A 19,868-nucleotide genomic window follows, 5' to 3' on the forward strand; every position below is an offset into this window, starting at 1 on the left:
ACAAAATGATAAATCTTGAGGCAATTACTGTTAGGTTGAGTTACTGTATAATTCCTGCATTACAGTGTATTAAGTTGATCTGTTTATCTCAGGGGAAAAAAGCAGAAGAAATTGCCTTCTTCTATGCAACAGGACATCCCTAGAACACACTTTCTCTTATTATTTTTTTTACCCTCACTTTAGAAGGTCTTAGTCTGTGACAGACACTGTTAAATGCTGCTGAGTATACAAAGGTGAATAAAATTTTTTCTTACTCTTAAGAGTGTTAGAACCATGTCAAGAAAGCAGTTATTTGCAAGTCTCTAAACAAAACTCTAAGGCTTTTTGTAAACATTTTATTAAGGATTATACAGGATTTAAACATACTGTTGTTACTTTTTTTTTTTTTTTCCCAACGTTTTTTATTTATTTTTGGGACAGAGAGAGACAAAGCATGAACGGGGGAGGGGCAGAGAGAGAGGGAGACACAGAATCGGAAACAGGCTCCAGGCTCTGAGCCATCAGCCCAGAGCCTGACGCGGGGCTTGAACTCACGGACCGCGAGATCGTGACCTGGCTGAAGTCGGACGCTTAACCGACTGCGCCACCCAGGCGCCCCTGTTGTTACTTTTAAAGAACTAAAAATGTACCAGTTTGAAACTTTTAAAATTTAATTTAAATTTAATTTAATTTAATTTAAAATTTCAAACATACAGAAACGTACATGCACCTATTATCCAGATATGTGGTACCATTTTTGACCTATTTCCTTCAGATTCTTTAAAAAAGATGTATAGTTGTAGGCAGTCCCTATTCCTGCTCAATCCCCTTCTTCTTCCTTGCCCAGATGTAACATCATCTGAAGTTTTTTATATTTTTCTTACTCATGTGTTCATATTTTTACCGCATAATAATGTGTATTTTTTGTGTTTGAAATTTTATAAGCCAGCATTTCAGCTGTTAGTAAGTGTGTTCTTCTTAATGATCAAACAGCATCCTTTTGTTACGGTTGATTCCAACAAACCAATTCGAGAGCTGATTGCAGAGGCAAAGGCTGAAGTAACAGAAGAAGTTGAAGATGGCAAAGAGGAAGATGATGATGAAGAAACAGAAAATTCTTTGGTCAGTATTTAGAAAGGAAATGTCATTTAGGTAATATTGAGGGTTGGGTTTTGAGGTGTGATTGCACCTGTATGTAAGGATTAATTGTAATCGATAGCAGTACAAAAGTGTTAATTTTAGGGGCGAAGATTAACAAGTTTGCTCCTTGCTCACCATTTTTGTCCTATTTATTATGTGAAGATTTGTCAGTTTATTTTTATAACTTCATCAAATTTTAATTGAGATACTAAATCATGTATGTATGTTTTAAATATTTATTTATATACAAAATATAGTTTTGGTCACTGTCTTGAAGTTACGTTTTAACATTAAAAATGTACAAAATCTTTTTCAGCCAATACCTGCAAGTAAGCGTGCCTCTTCTGACCTTAGTATTGCCAGCTCTGAAGAAGATAAACTTTCACAAAACGCTTGTATTTTGGAATCTGTCTCTGAAAAAACAGAACGTAATACTTCTGAAGATAAATTTAACAACAAAGTTCTTAATGAAAAACTTACCACAGATGAACCTGAAAAAGCTGCAGAGGATATTAATGAACATATTAATGATGCTCACTTAGAAGCTATGGCTGAACTTGATAATAGGACAATAGTAATCAAGGAAAATGGCAGAGAGGAGAAGAGACCCAAGCTTGAAAGTCTCCCTGATACAGAAGACCAAGAAACAATGGACATTAATTCAGTCAATGAAGGAAAAGAGAATAATATAATAACTTTAGAAACAGATATTGAACAGAGTCTGAAACCTGAGGAAGAAAGGGATCAAGAAAAGCAACAGATATTTGAAAATAAGATTATAAAATCTGAAGAAATTAAAGATACTGCTATTCAAACAATGGACTTAGTTTCTCAAGAGACTGGAGAAAAAGAGGCAGACATTCAGGCAGTTGAAAATGAAGTTGCACTTACAAAGGAAGACACCCAAGAGAAATTGGGAAAGAATGACGAAACTCCAGAAGAAGTGATCAGCCATATAAGCGATGTCATAGGAACAAATGAGGCAGGAGACGTTGCCCAGAAGGCAGTTGAAAACAATGCTGAGGATGCTCAGAGTAATGATGGGAATGAAGTGGTTGAAGTAGACCAGAAATTAGTAAGTAAGCTCACAGAGGGTCCTGAGGCTGGTGGTTCTGAGGAAGTTCCTTTTAAAGACATAGTGGAAACTAAGGAGATAGATCAGAAGTCTTTGGAAGATAAAGATGAAGAACAGTCACTCAGCAGTTTAGAGAACATAGTGAAAACCAGTGAGGAATCTGGCACAAATGAAGGTGAGGAAATTACTGAGTCCAGTAGCACTGAAGAAATAGAGGTCAGACATGCAGTAATTTATACTGACCAAGAAGCTTTAGGAAATGAAACTCCAGATGCTCATGAAGCTACTGCTCAGATAGATACAGAGCAAAAAGCAATTCCATGTGAAGTGCCAATTGAAAGCGAAACTCCCGTGACTTCCTCTTCACAGCCTAGTGAACCTCAGCCTGTTCCAATACCCAGTATAAATATCAACTCTGAAGATGCAGAAAATAAAGGGGAAATAGGTGCTTTATCAAAAACTGAAGCCATGTTGCTTCCAGAATCTGAGAATCAAAAGGAAAATGATACTGATTCAGGCACTGGTTCCACCGCTGATAATAGCAGCATTGACTTAAATTTATCCATCTCTAGCTTCCTAAGCAAAACTAAAGACAGCGGATCAATATCTTTACAAGTAAGTGTATGTGGGCCCTTCTTTGTCATTTTGGCAATTTGCAGTTTATGTGAAGTATGTTTTGAAAATAAAACAGCACTAAATCAGTGTAGTACTGACCCTATAAGATTCGTAAGGCCTATGAAGGCAATCAACTAAAAACCCAGGGAGAGAGATAGATACTGGATGTAATCATAAATTTTTTGGTAATATCTACCTGTTTTTGCCAACTTGATGTAAACGGTGTAAGTTACTTGGTGTGGTTGGATTTTTTTATTGCACATATTTAAATATATTTTAGCAAGAATCCATAATCTATGAAAAAATTGAGAAATTGAAAGAATGATATCTTTAAGCACTTTCAGGATGTAAACAGCCCTCGATTTACCAGTGGTCCATAGGGTTTTGCCGTCTTGGTCATAGTCCTCACAGCTGCCATGAGAACCGATGTGGGAAAGCAAAAAAACAAAAAAATCAAAAACTAAAATGCAAAAACACTTGGAGCTTTTAGAGCCATTCTCAAATCTTAATGTGTTTAAGGATTAGGGATGTTAACTAGACTTATGGTGATCATTTAGCAATATATGCAAATATTGAATCATTATGTTCTGTACTTGAAACTAACATACTATTATATATCAAGTATACCTCAACATGAATAAATTATTTAAAAACAGAGTTTTAGGGGGAGCTATGTAGAGGTCTAGGGTGGAACCCAAGAATCAGTATTTGTAACATAAGATTCCATGGATTTCTGATACAGGTGAGTCATGTATTAGAGACTCTGGGTTGACAGCAGAAAAGAGTGGAACAACTTAGGAAACTGACCTTGGGAACAGGACTCCAGGGCATAATTGCAGCAAATTATTAAACGTATTGCATAGATTGTCTTCAGTTTTCAGTTTATTTTGTTTCACTGACTGGAATTCCATAATCTGAAATTTATTCACTGACTTAATAGCCTTTTAAAAAAAATCCGAATACTTTTTTGAGAATTAAGGTGATTATTAATTGTGGATACTTTACTAAGAACTGAAGAAATAGAAAGTTTAGATTTTCATTGTGGTAGATAATATTTTGGGAGCATGCCCACTTTAGATTTTAGGGGAAGCCTGGATAGGGTATCATAGTCCAGGGCTTAGGAAGAGAAGCGTGAGGATACTAGCAACCTGGAGAGTAGAATAATAAGAGGTTGCAGAACCATGCTTGGAAAGTGCCAGAGACAAACTAAAATCTAATGCATTTTGAATTTAGTATTTTCACATTCCACTTTTGCTCCCTCTGCTTTTAAACCCCTTCCCCTATATCAAAACCAAGTAATTATCTGCTGTCAATACTTACATGTTTGCCAAACTGTTTTTTGGAGTGTCATACTTCTGTTATTTCTATTTGGATTTGAAAAGCATTTGGATGAGGAATGGAATTTGGTCTTGATAAAGAATTGTAGGCAATAGCTATCAGGCAGTAGACATTTTATCTTTCTAGTAACTCAAGAATCACACATTCATCTCTGTTTCTGAGATGGAGGAGGGCTGTTGATAATATTGTTGCTGATGAAATGGATTTTGATTCCCAGCCCAGGCAGTGTTTAAAAATTACCTGGGGAGCCTTTTCAAAATGTAAATTCTCAGCCACCCTCAGACCTATTGATTTAGATTCTTTTAGGGATGAGCCCCAGGCATTCCTTTAAGTGTTTTGTTAGTGGTTCTAAAACTGAAAAGCCAGAGGTATCTGAGAAGTTACAAGATCAAAAGAAGAAGAAAAATGATTAACATGTAAAAGTTATACTAATTAGTCATTTATATGAATTGTTCTTTATGATTTGTGTCTAATTATGATGTGGTATAAAAATTATATGTGTACAGTTCTGTGTTTTGTTCTTTTTTTTTTTTTTAAGAAGAAAATGTTTTCTGTCTCCAGTATTTTCCATATAAAGCCTAACTAAAATAAAATCTCACTCAGGAAACAAGAAGACAAAAGAAAACATTGAAGAAGACCCGCAAATTTGTTGTTGATGGCGTAGAAGTGAGTGTAACCACGTCAAAGATAGTTACAGATAGTGATTCCAAAACTGAAGAGTTGAGGTTTCTTAGGTGAGTAGAGAACATAATTAAAATCGTTTTTGTGACTTCTTTTCAGTTTTTGCAAAGTATAAGAATAGAAGCAAGAGTAAAGTCTTGGCTGATTAGTCTTACTACTTTTCCATTTGAAAATAGTATTTTTTAAGTTTTTAAAAAAGTATTAGTTCAAAGGTGTAATTTTTTGCTGTCTTTCCCTGTTATTGATATTAAATTTTATCAGACGTCAGGAACTTCGGGAGTTAAGATTCCTTCAAAAAGAAGAGCAAAGAGCCCAACAGCAGCTCAATAGCAAACTGCAACAACAACGAGAACAAATTTTCCGGCGCTTTGAGCAAGAAATGATGGTAAAGTTTTAGATTTTGTATCCTTTTATTAACACTGAAATTTGATGCTTTAAAAAAATTCCACTAGCATGTTTTAGAACTTGTTCTTTGATTATTAGATTTTCACTGGCTTTGTCAGTATTTCTGGCCTTTATTTCTTCAGTGTTCTAGATGCTCTTTTTTTCCTCCCTTTTGCCTGAAAGGATTTTCTATCTTAGGCTTCCTGTCACTGACTTATAGTGTGATAGGTGTCTTCCATTTTCCTTTGGCTAAAATTTGTTGTGAAAACCTGGAATCATGAAGCTGGTAGATGGTTTACAAAGTTCTTAGGTGGGCCTATTTCTGGATACTTTTTTAGTGTTATAATTTGACCTCTCAGATTTAGAATCCAAGAATTTTTTTCCAAATGTTTATTTTATTTTTGAGAGAGTGCACATGAGCAGAGGTGGGGCAGAGAAAGAGGGAGACAGAGGACCCGAAGCAGGCTCCACACTGACAGCAGAGAGCCTGATGTGGGGCTCGAACTCATGAACCGGGAGATCATGACTTAAGCCGAAGTCGGAAGCTTAATTGGCTGAGCCACCCAAGCACCCCTAGAATCCAAGATTAATTTTTTTAAGTTTGTTTTTTTTTTTTAACATTTATTTATTTTTGAGACACAGAGAGCACAAGTAGGGGAGGGGCAGAGAGAGAGGGAGACACAGAATCTGAAGTAGGCTCCAGGTCCGAGCTGTTAGCGCAGAGCCTGATGTGAGGGCTCGAACTCACATACTGTGGGATCTTGACCTGAGCTGAAGTAGGATGCTCACCTGACTGAGCTACCCAGGAATTGTTGATTACATTTGTTGGATTGTAACAGAAAATTCTTAGGAAAATAATGAATTTTTGTTCTCACTGAGTATTTTTATAGTATTGAGCATTCTATTTTAAAGAACCTTATGAAAACTGCATCTCTTTCCCCAAAAAATATTTTCCAAAGTGTTTTGCTTTTTATTTTTTAAAATACCTTTTACAAATATTTAACTCCAACTATATCCAAAATTATATTATACTCAAGTATTATGTAAGCAGGAATCTTTTGTTGAAAGATTTATAATTTCAAAAGGTTTGTTTCAATAAAAGGATGTTTAAGAATCTTAATGAGGAAGAGTAAATCTGAATATGACAAGCAATTGTACATTATTAAAATAGACTTTGGATAACACTTTTGATTTATCAAAAGTTTATTGGATAAATACTGAAGTTTGTCTTTAGTACTTTAGCACTTTTAGCACTTCAGTACTTTAGCAACTGGATATTCTTCTGGATGGTTTAAAAATTCTGAACATTCTATAATAGAAAAAAGTATTTTTTGTGTAGAAAAAAATGAAATGCTCATATTTTTGAAAAATTCCTTAATGTGTTTATAGCATTCCACTTGTGCAGTACTACAAAGGTTGTATGTCATATCACTACGTTTAAATGCTGGTTATGTACTCTTCAATACGTGAGTGATAGACAAGTTAAATGATCCTGAGCCACATTATTTTACAGAGCAAAAAGCGTCAATATGATCAAGAGATTGAGAATCTAGAAAAACAGCAGAAACAGACTATTGAACGTCTAGAACAAGAACACACAAATCGCTTGCGAGATGAAGCCAAACGCATTAAAGGAGAACAAGAGAAAGAGTTGTCCAAATTTCAGAATATGTTAAAGAACCGAAAGAAGGAGGTAAGTGTAACTACTACTTTTAATTATTAAAGGTTGTTTTTTTTTAATGTACACTTAAGACTAAAGAATTAGGAATAATACTTGAGAGTTAAATAGCACCAATTTATTCTTTTTTTGTGGTCTTCCCAACAGTCATGTAGGGTAGTAGTAAGGTCAGGTGTTAATCTCATTTTACTACCAAGAAGACTGTAATAGAAGAGCTTTTTAATGGTCCCTTCAGGTTTACAGACTATCATTAAATGTCCAGCTAAGCCTTGAACCAAGTTTTCAAACTAAGTCTAATCCATTTTCCTTCCAATGTATCATTTTCCTTTATTAGCAACAGTTAAAGCCTCTGTAGAATTTTCTTCTTTCATGAAAGCTCACCATGTTGTGTTTGTAGGTGGCAACAATAATTCATCTATTTATTTGTAATATTCATGCTTAAAATTTTTTTTCTTGGTTAGCTTGATTTCCTTTCATGAATGTTGTATTAAAACAAAAGCTCAGTACCCTGAAATTGGAAATAATATCTGTAAGTTCAACAAGTTGAGAGCTACTTTGAACAATCACATGTGAAAAATACCTGTGTAAAGTCATTTGATTACAATGAATTTTTAAATTTTTCCTAAAACTGTTCCATATTGTTATAGGATCTGTGCTGTTACTTACTATGAAAGATTGTCATTGATTCAGAAAGGATTTATATATTGTAATAGTATCTTATTTGCCCCCAAATTAAAACAAAAGAGTCTTACATATTAGCAGAAGTGGTTTTATGATTTATTCTATACTTTTAGTGTAGGGGGAGAATTTACTTTTTCGTGATATGAAAGACCCCAGGGATAATCATTATGATTAGTTCTATTAGGATTAGAATAAAAATCTCAACCAAACTAGTAAATGCATTTTCACTTTAGTTATACATCTAAAGCACCCAATTGACTTTAGCATTTAAATTGTGTATAAAACTGAACATCATATTGCTGAACTTGAGGATCTACTTTAAAAAGCATAGAATCGAACATTAATATAGTACATTCTATAATTTCTTTAAGTAAATAATGAAATGGTCTATAATTTTATTTGATGTGACTACCATTTCTAAAAATTAGTTTTGTTACTGTTTAATATTTCACATAGTGTTGCTCTGTTTACCATGATATATGATGTTACTGAGGCTCCATATCAGTTTTCTTGAAACTAGGGGAAGTTTTTATTGAGAGCTTATTTCTTAATATCAGGTTAAATTTTAAAAAATTTACAGATAAATATATGATTTAATCTTAAATATATAAAAGTTTGTAGTTATTTTTACGGTTTTTGAGCTTGGAGAGTTTTAGCTAGTAGACATATTTGAGATCGCAATATGCATATTTTAAATAACTATATTATGTATTTTTTTTCCTTATTGCTAAATTTCTTGCATTTGGGGAGTCTCTTCCTTTTAATGGTGATTTGGTTTCATGAGGGATTACTGATGGGGAATTTTAAATACACTCTCTTCAATCAAAATCAGTCTCTTTCACAGACCATCAATAGCATGTGGTGATTTGGAATCTGATTGCTTTTGGTGCTTCTACTTGTGAACACATGATTGTTTTTCATACTTGGATTACAGATCTATTGTTAGGTGGAATACATATCTAGGATTTTGAAATAATTAAGGAGCTCCAAATTATACTTCATTTTATAATATACTTTATTTGGTATAATAAATCATAGCATACTACACTGTTACTTTATGAGTACTTTATAATATTGATTTTCAAGTTGACAAGTTTGGCTTACATTGTCAGCAAAGGAGAATGTTATTCTAATGCAACACAAAATCATCAGACATGTTTGTTTTTATCACACCGTATATAAAATGGTGTGTTTGATGAAAAAAGAAAACATAGTATCCATTTATTTCTCCTTTTGTTTTCTTTTGGTCTCATTAAATGAACTTAATTTAGACTTATTTCTTTGGTTTTATCAAGCCAGTTACAAAATTTTGTACTTTTATAAATGGCATTGACTTTCCTTATTTTCAGCATTTCAAACAATGTCAGTAGATGTGTTCAGTGCTGCTAGTAATCCTTTACTGATTGTCTTTGGATCTTTAAGAGAGAATAATATATAGGGATAATTAGGCATCTGATTAACCTTTATATGGTGTGATGTCCCTTTCTGCACTGAGATTCAGCATGTTCTATCCTTTCATTCTTTTTCACCAAACTAACACCTATACTATTGCATGTTGAAAGGAACTTTGTATCAGCTTTAATCTTTGACTTGTAGCTTGTCTGCTACATAAATGCTTGCTGTGGAGAAAGTATTATTTCCCCACCTCCTGCATGCTTATACACTGTAGGTTATAAATGAAGTGGAGAAAGCACCCAAAGAGCTGAGAAAAGAGCTCATGAAACGCAGGAAAGAGGAGCTTGCACAAAGCCAGCATGCTCAGGTAACAGCAGCAGCTTAATGCTACTAAAAACAGAAAGCAGCATTATTCTCGCAGCTCAATAAACCATGGTGGACAGGGTAAACTCCTACTGTAGTTATTATATGATGTTGATTTCTCCTAATACAAAGGTTCCCAGGGCATTCTTTATGTAGAACTAAATTCACATGAGATGGTGACATTTCAGTTGCAAATATGAAATTAAGTGGAATGTTTGGAAAGCTGACTCCGGATGAAATAAACAAGGATGTTGATGTATAATTCACTGTATTCTTATTATAATCATGAGGGAAACTTATATACTTAAGTAGTAATGTCACTGATAGAAGACTTTATGACAAAATATAGAGGTTGAGTGTGTAGGCTTTGTACACATGAAAAGAATGACTATTTAAAAGACTATTGTTGGGGCACCTGGGTGGCTCAGTTGGTTAAGCACCCGACTCTTGATTTCAGCTCAGGTCATGATCTCTCGGTTCGTGGGTTTGAGGCCTGTGTCAGACTCAACGCTCTCAGCGTGGAGCCTGCTTGGTAGTCTCTCTCTCCCTCTTTGCCTCCCCCTCCTTGGCTCATGCTTGCTTGCTCTCTCTCTCAAAATAAATAAACTAAAAAAAAAAAATAAGGCCATTGTTTTTATAAAGTTGGGAGTTAAAAGAAAAACCATAAACGGTAATGTTAAATGGTAGATCAAACATTTATTTTACTATTAAACTCAATAACATAAGCAACTTAAAATCAGATTTTAAATACTAACTACATTGTTTTTCTTTTTGATTCAGAATCCAGCAGTTTAAAAAAATATTGCCTGTATAAACTTGATTCTAGGTTATGATAAGGATGAGCCAATTAAGATGGGTGAATTCTTTACAAAACTAGACAAGCTAGTACTTTAAACAGATTTTTTTTTAGAATTATCTCATGACTGTATGAGGTCTTTTTACTAGGAATCATTTTTCTTTTAATTAAGTTTGCATTCAATTTGGAAGCAGAGAGGTGAGCTCAGTTTGTAGTTATATATGTCAATTAAAGGAAGAAGAGACATGGATTATATGTTAACGGTTGCTTTAAATTACCAATTTAATGTGGTTTTATGTGATGTAAAAAGTGGTTCCCCAACTTTTACAGACCCATGTGAAAACATGGAAGAAACAAAAACCACTGGGGACCGACAAATGGAATGACATTTAAATTTTTTTTATTTTTGTCCAGAAGGATATTTTAAACTGCTGTTTAAAAATTTAAAGGAAAGAATATCTTAACACCATGAAAAATAAGGGAAGTATTTTGGAATTTAAAATTTAACAAAACTAGCCTGTCTGAATAAATTTCATGTTTTTGGGGGGGGTTTGGTTTGAGGCAGTGAAAAATTTTGTCTTGGCCTAGTGTGGGGATTACTAAAGTGTTAAAGCAGACACAGCATTTACTGTGTGTCAAGTGCTGTTCTAAATGTTTCTCCTGCATGAACTCATTTAAACTCACAACATGTGAGGTAGTTACTCTTATTACCTCTATTCTACAGGGGAGGAAATGAAAGCACCTCTGAACTACCACACCGTACTGCGTCTCATGTTTAAACTGTTATTTCTGTGCTTAATCTGAACTCTTATCAGCTTAGTCCAGTGGTTATTGGTCATGTTGTTAATAGGTGAAGAGGAAGTGCTTGCTTCACACATCTAATTTTGGATAATTTGGATTTCAAACAAGATAAGACCAATATGGTTTTTCCTTGTACAGGAATGTAGGCTTTTTAGATTCTAAAAGGTAATACATATTTCAGATGCTAGAGTTGACATTGAGAATTTAGTGTTGAAGGAGTTAAGTGATCCCATGCTTTAATAAAATTTTGTTGGTGATTTTTCATAAAATTTTGGGGGCTAGCCTGTATTTTCAACTAAAGCTGAAAGCAACAGTAAATTTCTTTCTGTAAATTTAATGAAAATTTAGTAATCTAACAAATTTAAAAGTATTTCTCTTTAGCTACTGCTTTACATGAAGGTGCTAAAATGATAACTTGGTACCGTGTCTATTGTAAACATTTTGAGAATTTGTGAATAATAGTTATATAGTCATGGAACCAGAAGTATTTGATTGTCTAGTCCAGTGGTTTTTAAACTTGTACTCCCAAGAGCTGTGGAGTCTGGAAGAAGCACCTCAGGGATCCTTCAAAAAGAGAGGACTGGGGGTTCTGGGTCCCTGCTTAGACTTTAAAGCATCACTACTTTTCATCTGTTTCATACATTTTGTGGTAAATTTTTTGAAAGAGGGTTTGACTGGTTTAAAAAATAACAGCATAAACTAGAGTTTGGAAACCACTGATCTCATTCAAAACCTTTTTACAGATGAGAAAGAGGCCTCTCTGTTAGGTAACTTGTTCGAGGCCTCCCGAAACTCAACATTTGTATAATTATTCTTTCCATTTACAAAAAGTCATCAGCTGTATTCTCACCTGGGAGGTGCACTGTACTCTGACCCGCAGGGTGTTGCTCAGGCCATGATCCAGTCTTTTCAGTTGTCCTCTTGCGCAGTCTCCAGTGCCCAGCTGCAGGATGTAAGTCCCACGCATCTGTGGGAGGATGCCTTCTCCCGTTTTATCTGCCTTTTCTTCAGCTCACATGTGCCTTTTCATTGTTCGCTTTATTTGTTAAAGCCTAGAAGATTGATAGATGATAATGTCAGTAATGACAGTAATAATCTGAAATGAACTTTATAGTATAGTATTCTTCAAAGCGTTTTCACATTTGATTCTTACTGCCTCCACCCTAATATAGGGATGGAGTGTATCCATTTTATAGATAAGGAAATCGCAGCACAGAAGACTAAGCGGTCCACTTGAAGTCACAAACGATATTAATGGTAGAACTGGGATTAGAACACTCCGAACAGTGTTCTTTTTTTCTACCTCACCACAAATTTTGAGATTTTCATTTCCAAGAAGTAGCTTCCCAGGAGTATTTTATAAACTTTGCACATGTGAGAAATTGAATGCTGTGATTAGATTTTTATCTTTGTGTGAAGTGACATTTTGATTTTATATATGTTATATGTATGTTTTAATTATGGATATGGTCAGAAAAGGCATATTAAATGTGATCATAGTTCCATTTAACTTTAGTTTTCACTATTCAAATTGTATAAGGAATAGTAAGTTGTTCTTCCCCTTGCTGTAGTTTTAAATTAAGTCTGGAATTCCAGGCTGTATTCTTTCTCACAGTTTCTATGGGGAAGTGACTAGCTCACTTAATGCTATAATTTTTGTTTTTGATGTTTGATATACACAACTGGAGTAGATAGAATACAGCTTGATTTCACCCATTCCTTTCCCCTCTCCTGAAATTAGACTTATTTTTTTTATTATTATTGGCAGCTGTTGGACTCTGTAGTTTTCTAAAGAGTAAGCAAAACAATTTTTTTTTAATGAGAGGGAGAAATTATGAATTAAGATCACTTTTCTGATCATTACCATTTTTATCCTTTGAATTAGAAATAAATTCTGTACAAATAGCCCAATATAACATAACCCTTTCTTACAGTTTTCTAGAATCCAAAGTTGTGTTTTTAATATTTATAGTTGATTAATATGACAAAATTCCTTATCAGCATTTAAACTTACACTTTTAAAGGGTGCATTTTATAGTTTCTGTGTTGATTTAAATTGTTACTTTTATTGATCAAATCCATCTTTTTTTTTGGGTAAATTTGTTCAGTCTTTTTGGAATGTAAGATCACTTTTCTTTTAGATCTTAAGAATAATTTCCAATTACAAATTCCAATGTGAATGTGTTATACTTGGCTTTTGTAGTTAGGAAATTTAAAGAAAGCTCACTAATATCAAAATTTTATTTCTTTTGAAGTAACAAAATATACGAATTAGTATGTGAGGGACCTGGACCTTTCAGGTAATTTTTACCTTTAATATAGATTATTTGAGGTGCCTGGCTTGCTCAGTTGGGAGAGCATATGACTCTTGATGTTGCGGTTGTGAGTTCCAGCCCCAGTTTGGGGTAGGGGTAAATAAATAAATAAAAATAAATATCGAGATTAAAATAAATGAAGGAAGGAAGAAAAGAAGTAAAGAAAATTGTTTGCATAGTATTCTTGACTATGTAATTATCTAGACTTTGCTTAATATTTAAGTCCTTGGCTCTGTAAGACAACTGGTGTCTTTGCTAATTCTCATTGTTGAAGGCACTTGCATACATTGCCTACCTTGACTCTTACCTGTCAACTCTTATTTTACTTTCTGGAGCAGCACAATGGTAGTTCTGCCTCCTTCTGTATAACAGTCTTAGCTCTTATTTTCCCCTGATGGATTAGCTGCTTCAGGACAGGCTTCTGTAATTCTTTCCATTATTCATTGTGTGGCATGGTTTCTAGACCCTGTATTCACAGCTTTCTGTTTTCTGTGGTTTACTTTTGAACTTCTGAAAATGTGATACTAAGGGAAGAGACCCACTATTCTTTATGTGGGCATACAGAACCAATTTCGGATCACTAGAATGGAAGGTCCTTAAAGGCAGTACTGTCTTTTCTTAATTTTAGTAGCCCCTTTAGTGGTACAGTGCCTAGCATTAGTAAATACTTAATAAAGATTTTCTTTGAACTGAACTGTCATCTTGCTTAATCTAGACAAATATAGTAATATGACCAAGAATTAAACTCACAAGAAATTCCATTTACTTTTTTAGTGGCACTGGCATGTATTTACTCTTCTTAATTTTCACATAAATATTTATTCACCCTCATCTTGTACTTTTGCATTTACTTGAGTCTAACTGTAGTATTTATATTTATGGTAGTTAATTTGGGCCCATTGTTTCTGTCTACAGAGATATTTTTTAAAAGTCCTTTATACACGTTAATGGTACAGATGTGAAAACCTTTTGCTATATCTGCAGGTTATATTAAGTTATAGATTATATATTAAGTATTGTACAAGTTTGTACATAGAAATTTTACTATGAAATTAGAGAAACAATTTAGTTTTTATTATGTGATATTTACTGTAGGAAAATGACCAGCTTGAACAACTTTCTTTGTTATAATTGCCTAAAAAATAGGCATGGAGATTTCGTATCTCTTTAAATAAAACTCAAAAGGCCTTATTCTAGATAGTTGAAATTAAATATTCATTGTGGCTTTTTTTCTGTGATAAAAACTTGGCTGTGGTGAAGCTCACAATTGTATTTTACAGAGGCAATTCATTAGTCTTTCTGCTAGTGTGTAATTGTATTTATGCTGAAGTACAAATTATGACACAGATGAGACAGCAGTATCTATAACTCCAGATTACTTTAACGGGGCGTCATGAATGGTAAGACCTAATTCTCACCTCCAGACACATAGTAAGGCATGCACATTAAGGAACACGGCTACACTCACTCTCAGTGCATTGAAGACCAGGCTGGTAGTGATCCAGATCCTGTCAGACTCTGTCAAAGGCACAAAGAGTAGATCCAAAATGGACCTTGAGGTTTTATCTTCTCTTGGATGTGCAAGAGGAGGGATTATAGGTGGAGTGCCACTTCAATCTTAAATTTCTAAATCCACACTCAAATTGATCAGAATATCCCTTGAGCTAATCATATATAGATTGCTGTAACTGCCAAAAGAGGGATGGAGAGCCGAACATTTACTGGCAAAATTTACATTTCTTCAATTTGGATATTGTTCCTTTTCTTCTGTGAATGTGCAATCTAGCATAAAGACCATAAGTCACTTTAACATTTCCTTTTCTTACACAGTTATCGAAGGATTTTTTTTAAAACATAAATTTTTGCATTTGGGCAAATAGTATGTACTCAGTAAATATTTGTTGAATGAATGAGTGAATCCCAAACATGTTGGCAGAAGTTTTTGACTATCAGGAATGTGTGTGTGTGTGTGTGTGTGTGTGTGTGTGTGTGTGTGTGTGTGTGTATTTATTTATTTATTTATTTATTTATAAAATGTAACTCACTTTATGAGTCCTAGATCACATTTCTCTAGCAATGCACTATTTCTCATTAAGTCCATAAACTGTTGTTCTTTTTAGGCGCATGCTAGAGATACAGAAACTATTTCTCTGTTAGTGTTGCCATGGTATTACTTCCTAAGTCTTTATTTCTTGGAAAAATAGAGATGTTAAATATTCTGATATGTGTTTTACTTACTTGCTCTTTATTCTTTTTCATAAAAGGCATTTTGTTTTTTCTTGTTTTATCCACACCATAGTGTAATGAATGATCAGTTTTAGAAGCTCTAAATTTATTATTTTCCTAAAGATGTTCATATCATAGGGCATTCTGAGTGGGTGACTTCTTTCATGTGTATTATTTTTAATACTGAGTTTAGAGTATTATGTATCCTAGTACTTTTTTCTGGGCTTGAATTGAGTGACTAATACATTTATATATTGCTATATAATTGGTGATTTTTAAATCCAGTTAACTTTAGAAACTTGGTTTAGAAATCTTGATAGCTACTAATGTATATAGTCATATAGATAAATGGATGTTTCACTCAGTAGATGCTTATTAACTCATGGTTAACTGTCTAATAGGAACAGGAATTTGTTCAGAAGCAACAACAAGAATTAGATGGCTCTCTGAAAAAGATCATCCAACAGCAGAAGGCAGAACTGGCCAATATTGAAAGAGAGTGCCTGAATAACAAACAGCAGCTCATGAGAGGTATGTGAAATTACACAGCATATGTGTATATATAAAATGGTATCTGAAGACTATTGCTAAGATATATGTGTATATCTAGTATCCATAATATCGAATAATTGGAAATTATGTGAATGCTTTCCTTTGCTAAAGTGGTAGAAAGATAAAGTTGAAGTTAATAAGAGAAAAAGCTTTATGTAAAATTTTAGGCATTTAAATTTTAAAAATTCTATATAAAGTTAAATACTGTAAGACATAGAATGAATGCCTTCGTGACAGAAGTGAACATAAACATACAATCCTTAAAACATCTTATTGTGCAGATTGGGGCGCCTGGGTGGCGCAGTCGGTTAAGCGTCCAACTTCAGCCAGGTCACGATCTCGCGGTCCGGGAGTTCGAGCCCCGCGTCGGGCTCTGTGCTGATGATGGCTCAGAGCCTGGAGCCTGTTCCCGATTCTGTGTCTCCCTCTCTCTCTGCCCCTCCCCCGTTCATGCTCTGTCTCTCTCTGTCCCAAAAATAAATAAACGTTGAAAAAAAAAATTAAAAAAAAAACAAAAAAAAACCCATCTTATTGTGCAGATGATGCTAAAGCCTTACCTGAATAGTTTTGTATACTCATTATGCCTTACAATTGTTGGTATACTTAATGGCATCATGACAGAATGGGATTTTAACAAAAAGCTTAGATTTTTTTATTTTTCATTAAGATGGTTAAAAGGAATTTTGGTATTGTGGGTGGGGCATTTTCTGTTTATAGAGCATCAGAACAGAATGGTAAATAGTGGTAGATATTATCTGTCCGTTGGTAATATTTCATTTATAGTTCACAATGTCAGTGTGCATATAAGTTACTGTATGTAGAACACATTTATGTAAATATTAAAATGAACTCCAAAGTACATTAGTAAAAAGAACAAAGTGACATTTTGAAAATTGCTTTCTTCTAGCTCGAGAAGCTGCAATTTGGGAGCTTGAAGAACGACACTTACAAGAAAAACACCAGCTGCTCAAACAGCAACTTAAAGATCAGTATTTCATGCAAAGACATCAGCTACTTAAGCGCCATGAGAAGGTTAATGAAAGGAAAATTGGTTTACTTTTTGTTCATTTGAAGTTTGCAGAATTATTCATTTTTGAAACTTCTATTTCGTAGAGAATGAATTTTATATTTCCTTTCTATTTTTTAATCCTAAAATTTCTTTGGTGAAGTTTGGAGTAATTAATTGTATCTTGATCATGATTGCAAACTTCTTTTCTATGAGTTTCATGGAAGGTGACTGATTTCAATGCTTAAGTCCTCTTCTACATTATAATCTTCATGCTGTCTCAAAGGTAGCTATTGTGGCCCCATTTATGGTTCAGATACCTTAAAAAATGTGGACTTTCTGACTTAGTAATGAGAATTTCAGATAAGACTCTTATATAAAGCTTACTAATAGCTTTATTTTTGTTATAAATTATATTTTGACTAAAAGTTTGCTGGTTGATAATACAACAAGGGAGGGAGTGATTTTGGGAAACAACACAAGAACATGTTTGAGCATACATGTGGGTAGTGAGTATTAAATTATATTTAGGGGCACCTGCATGGTTCAGTCAGCTGAACGTCCAGCTATGGCTCAGGTCATAATTTCATGGTTTGTGGGTTCAAGCCTTACATTGGGCTCTGTGCTGATAGCTCCGAGCCTGGAGCCTGCTTTGGATTCTGTGTGTCCCTCTCTCTCTGCCTCTCCCTCGCATGCACTCTCTCTCTCTAAAATAAAAAAATAAATAAAAAATTAAAATTTTAAATTATATCTACATCACAAGATTGTGTTTGATACTTTCTTAGGAAACAGAACAAATGCAGCGTTATAATCAACGACTTATTGAGGAATTGAAAAACAGACAGACTCAAGAAAGAGCAAGACTGCCTAAGATTCAGCGCAGTGAAGCCAAGACTCGAATGGCCATGTTTAAGAAAAGCTTGAGAATTAACTCAACGGCCACACCAGATCAGGACCGTGACAAAATTAAGCAGGTAAATAAGCCAATTATTCTCTTCTTTTTTAAGTTTAAAAAACTAGAATGTCCTTTAGAAGTGTCAGATAATTATGTCGTAAACATTTCGAGCCCCTTTGGGCTTGTTGGTATTTTCTTTGGCTCTGTGGACGGGGGCTGGTTATGTGGCATATACCACCTTAGTATTCCTAGGGTGGTGGCCACAGAGGGCCCCAGGCCCCACACCAGCTCTTGGGCCCTAAAACCAACCTTGGGAATTAGGTGACTTGCACAGCTTTTGAAGTTAAAATGTAGGGGCCTCACTGTGCTTCTGCAGTCTCAGGTACCCCACATAAATGAACTGTGGTCACTGATCAGGTAGGAGGAACAAGGTACCAGAAGTCCACCCCCCGTCCAAAGCCATAATGTCGACTCCAGCTTGAGTCACAGTACGTGATTCATGCTTGCAGCTTTAGTTTATTGTACTTTAAGATTTGTTAAGTTCCTTAATTATTCCTTTAGAAGATGGAGAAATTATATTGCTTGTTAATAGTATTTTCTTTTTCTTATTTATAGTTTGCTGCTCAAGAAGAAAAGAGGCAGAAAAATGAGAGAATGGCTCAGCATCAGAAACATGAAAATCAAATGCGGGATCTTCAGTTGCAGTGTGAAGCCAACGTCCGAGAGCTGCATCAGCTGCAGGTCAGATAGAGAAGCATGAGAACTGAGCTGGTGGGAGCAGGGCAGCACAAGTGGTGGTTTGGAGAAAACAGTAGCTAACTGGGATAAACTGTACTGTACTCATGGAAATGCTGGGACTGAGAGATTTGTTTTCTGTATAGACTCGAGTAAAGATCAGGTTAGTATCATAGGCACTTGTTGAGAGTTTATATAACCATGATTAATATAAACATGAAGCTAAATTGTAAACCTAAGAAGTTGAGTCTTTCAAAAGCAGTATTGAGTTATTTGTAGTCTCTTTTGCAAAGAAGATGACAAAGTTTTCAAAATGAGGTAGGTGGTTTTGTTGGCAGATTCTGCATTCAAAATTTCATTTAGGGAGAAATCGTTCATTTTCTTCTAGGTTTTTGAAAAAAGTGATGGACTAAATATATGAGAATTTTTCTCAAGACATTTAAAGGTTACCCTAGGGGGACTGTTTTGGGACTTTACCTGGAGTGTGCAGCCCACCCAGTATATAGTCTAAAATGTTTAAGATTTCAGAATAGTGTATACTTTATGGATACTCTTCATATTCTCTTAATTTACTAAAGTAGAATAGTCCTGATCCCACATTCTGGCACCAATGGTAAATGCATAAGAAGATGCCCTTTGAAGTGTCAGTTTTATGAGCAAACCTTCTTAGAAAGGAAAAGTAGGATCAAACTAATTCTATTTTAGTTCATTTCATATGGTAACAGTTCTAACTTCTAAACTTGCAAAAATGAAGCTATGACTCATTTCATAGTTCTTGGCCCTGGGTTTTTAGAGGAGAATCTGAACCTCAGTAATAGTTTGATGTTTGATGAGTACTTTATTATTTTGAAAGGTAATTATATTTGTGTAAATTTGCTTAGTTGATTGGAAATTTTTTAACCCAAACTTTATTTTCAGAATGAAAAATGCCACCTATTGGTAGAACATGAAACTCAGAAACTCAAGGAATTAGATGAGGAACACAGCCAAGAATTAAAGGAATGGAGAGAGAAATTGAGACCTAGGAAAAAGGTAATTTTAAAAGCTTTAGTTAAAATATGTTTATGTTCATTCATTCATCCACCCAGTTATTGGCTGTTTACATATCAGGTACAGTGTCAGGGACAGGAGATACAGAGATGAAGAGACAAAGCCTCTGTCCCTCAAATGTTCAGAATGTAGTGACGCACGATTACAGATGAGTAGGATCATT

The 19,868-nt window shown here is 34.4% G+C and overlaps 1 protein-coding gene across 2 annotated transcripts in view; it reads left to right on the forward strand.

Annotated features, from left to right (window-relative positions):
• SLK (STE20 like kinase) overlaps window positions 1-19,868 on the forward strand; it is a 57,679-nt gene that overhangs the window by 30,332 nt on the left and 7,479 nt on the right. The window contains exons 8-18 of one of the 2 annotated variants that reach the window (XM_019813784.3): window positions 973-1,101; window positions 1,436-2,809; window positions 4,751-4,881; window positions 5,090-5,213; window positions 6,726-6,905; window positions 9,241-9,333; window positions 15,869-15,998; window positions 16,927-17,051; window positions 17,811-17,999; window positions 18,536-18,661; window positions 19,574-19,687. In XM_019813784.3, the coding sequence (XP_019669343.3) occupies window positions 973-1,101; window positions 1,436-2,809; window positions 4,751-4,881; window positions 5,090-5,213; window positions 6,726-6,905; window positions 9,241-9,333; window positions 15,869-15,998; window positions 16,927-17,051; window positions 17,811-17,999; window positions 18,536-18,661; window positions 19,574-19,687 (2,715 nt within the window). The remainder of the gene's footprint in view (window positions 1-972; window positions 1,102-1,435; window positions 2,810-4,750; window positions 4,882-5,089; window positions 5,214-6,725; window positions 6,906-9,240; window positions 9,334-15,868; window positions 15,999-16,926; window positions 17,052-17,810; window positions 18,000-18,535; window positions 18,662-19,573; window positions 19,688-19,868) is intronic. The other variant, XM_011287641.4, reaches the window with a different exon arrangement.

Source organism: Felis catus, chromosome D2 (assembly GCF_018350175.1).
Source record: "Felis catus isolate Fca126 chromosome D2, F.catus_Fca126_mat1.0, whole genome shotgun sequence".
NCBI lineage: Eukaryota > Metazoa > Chordata > Mammalia > Carnivora > Felidae > Felis > Felis catus.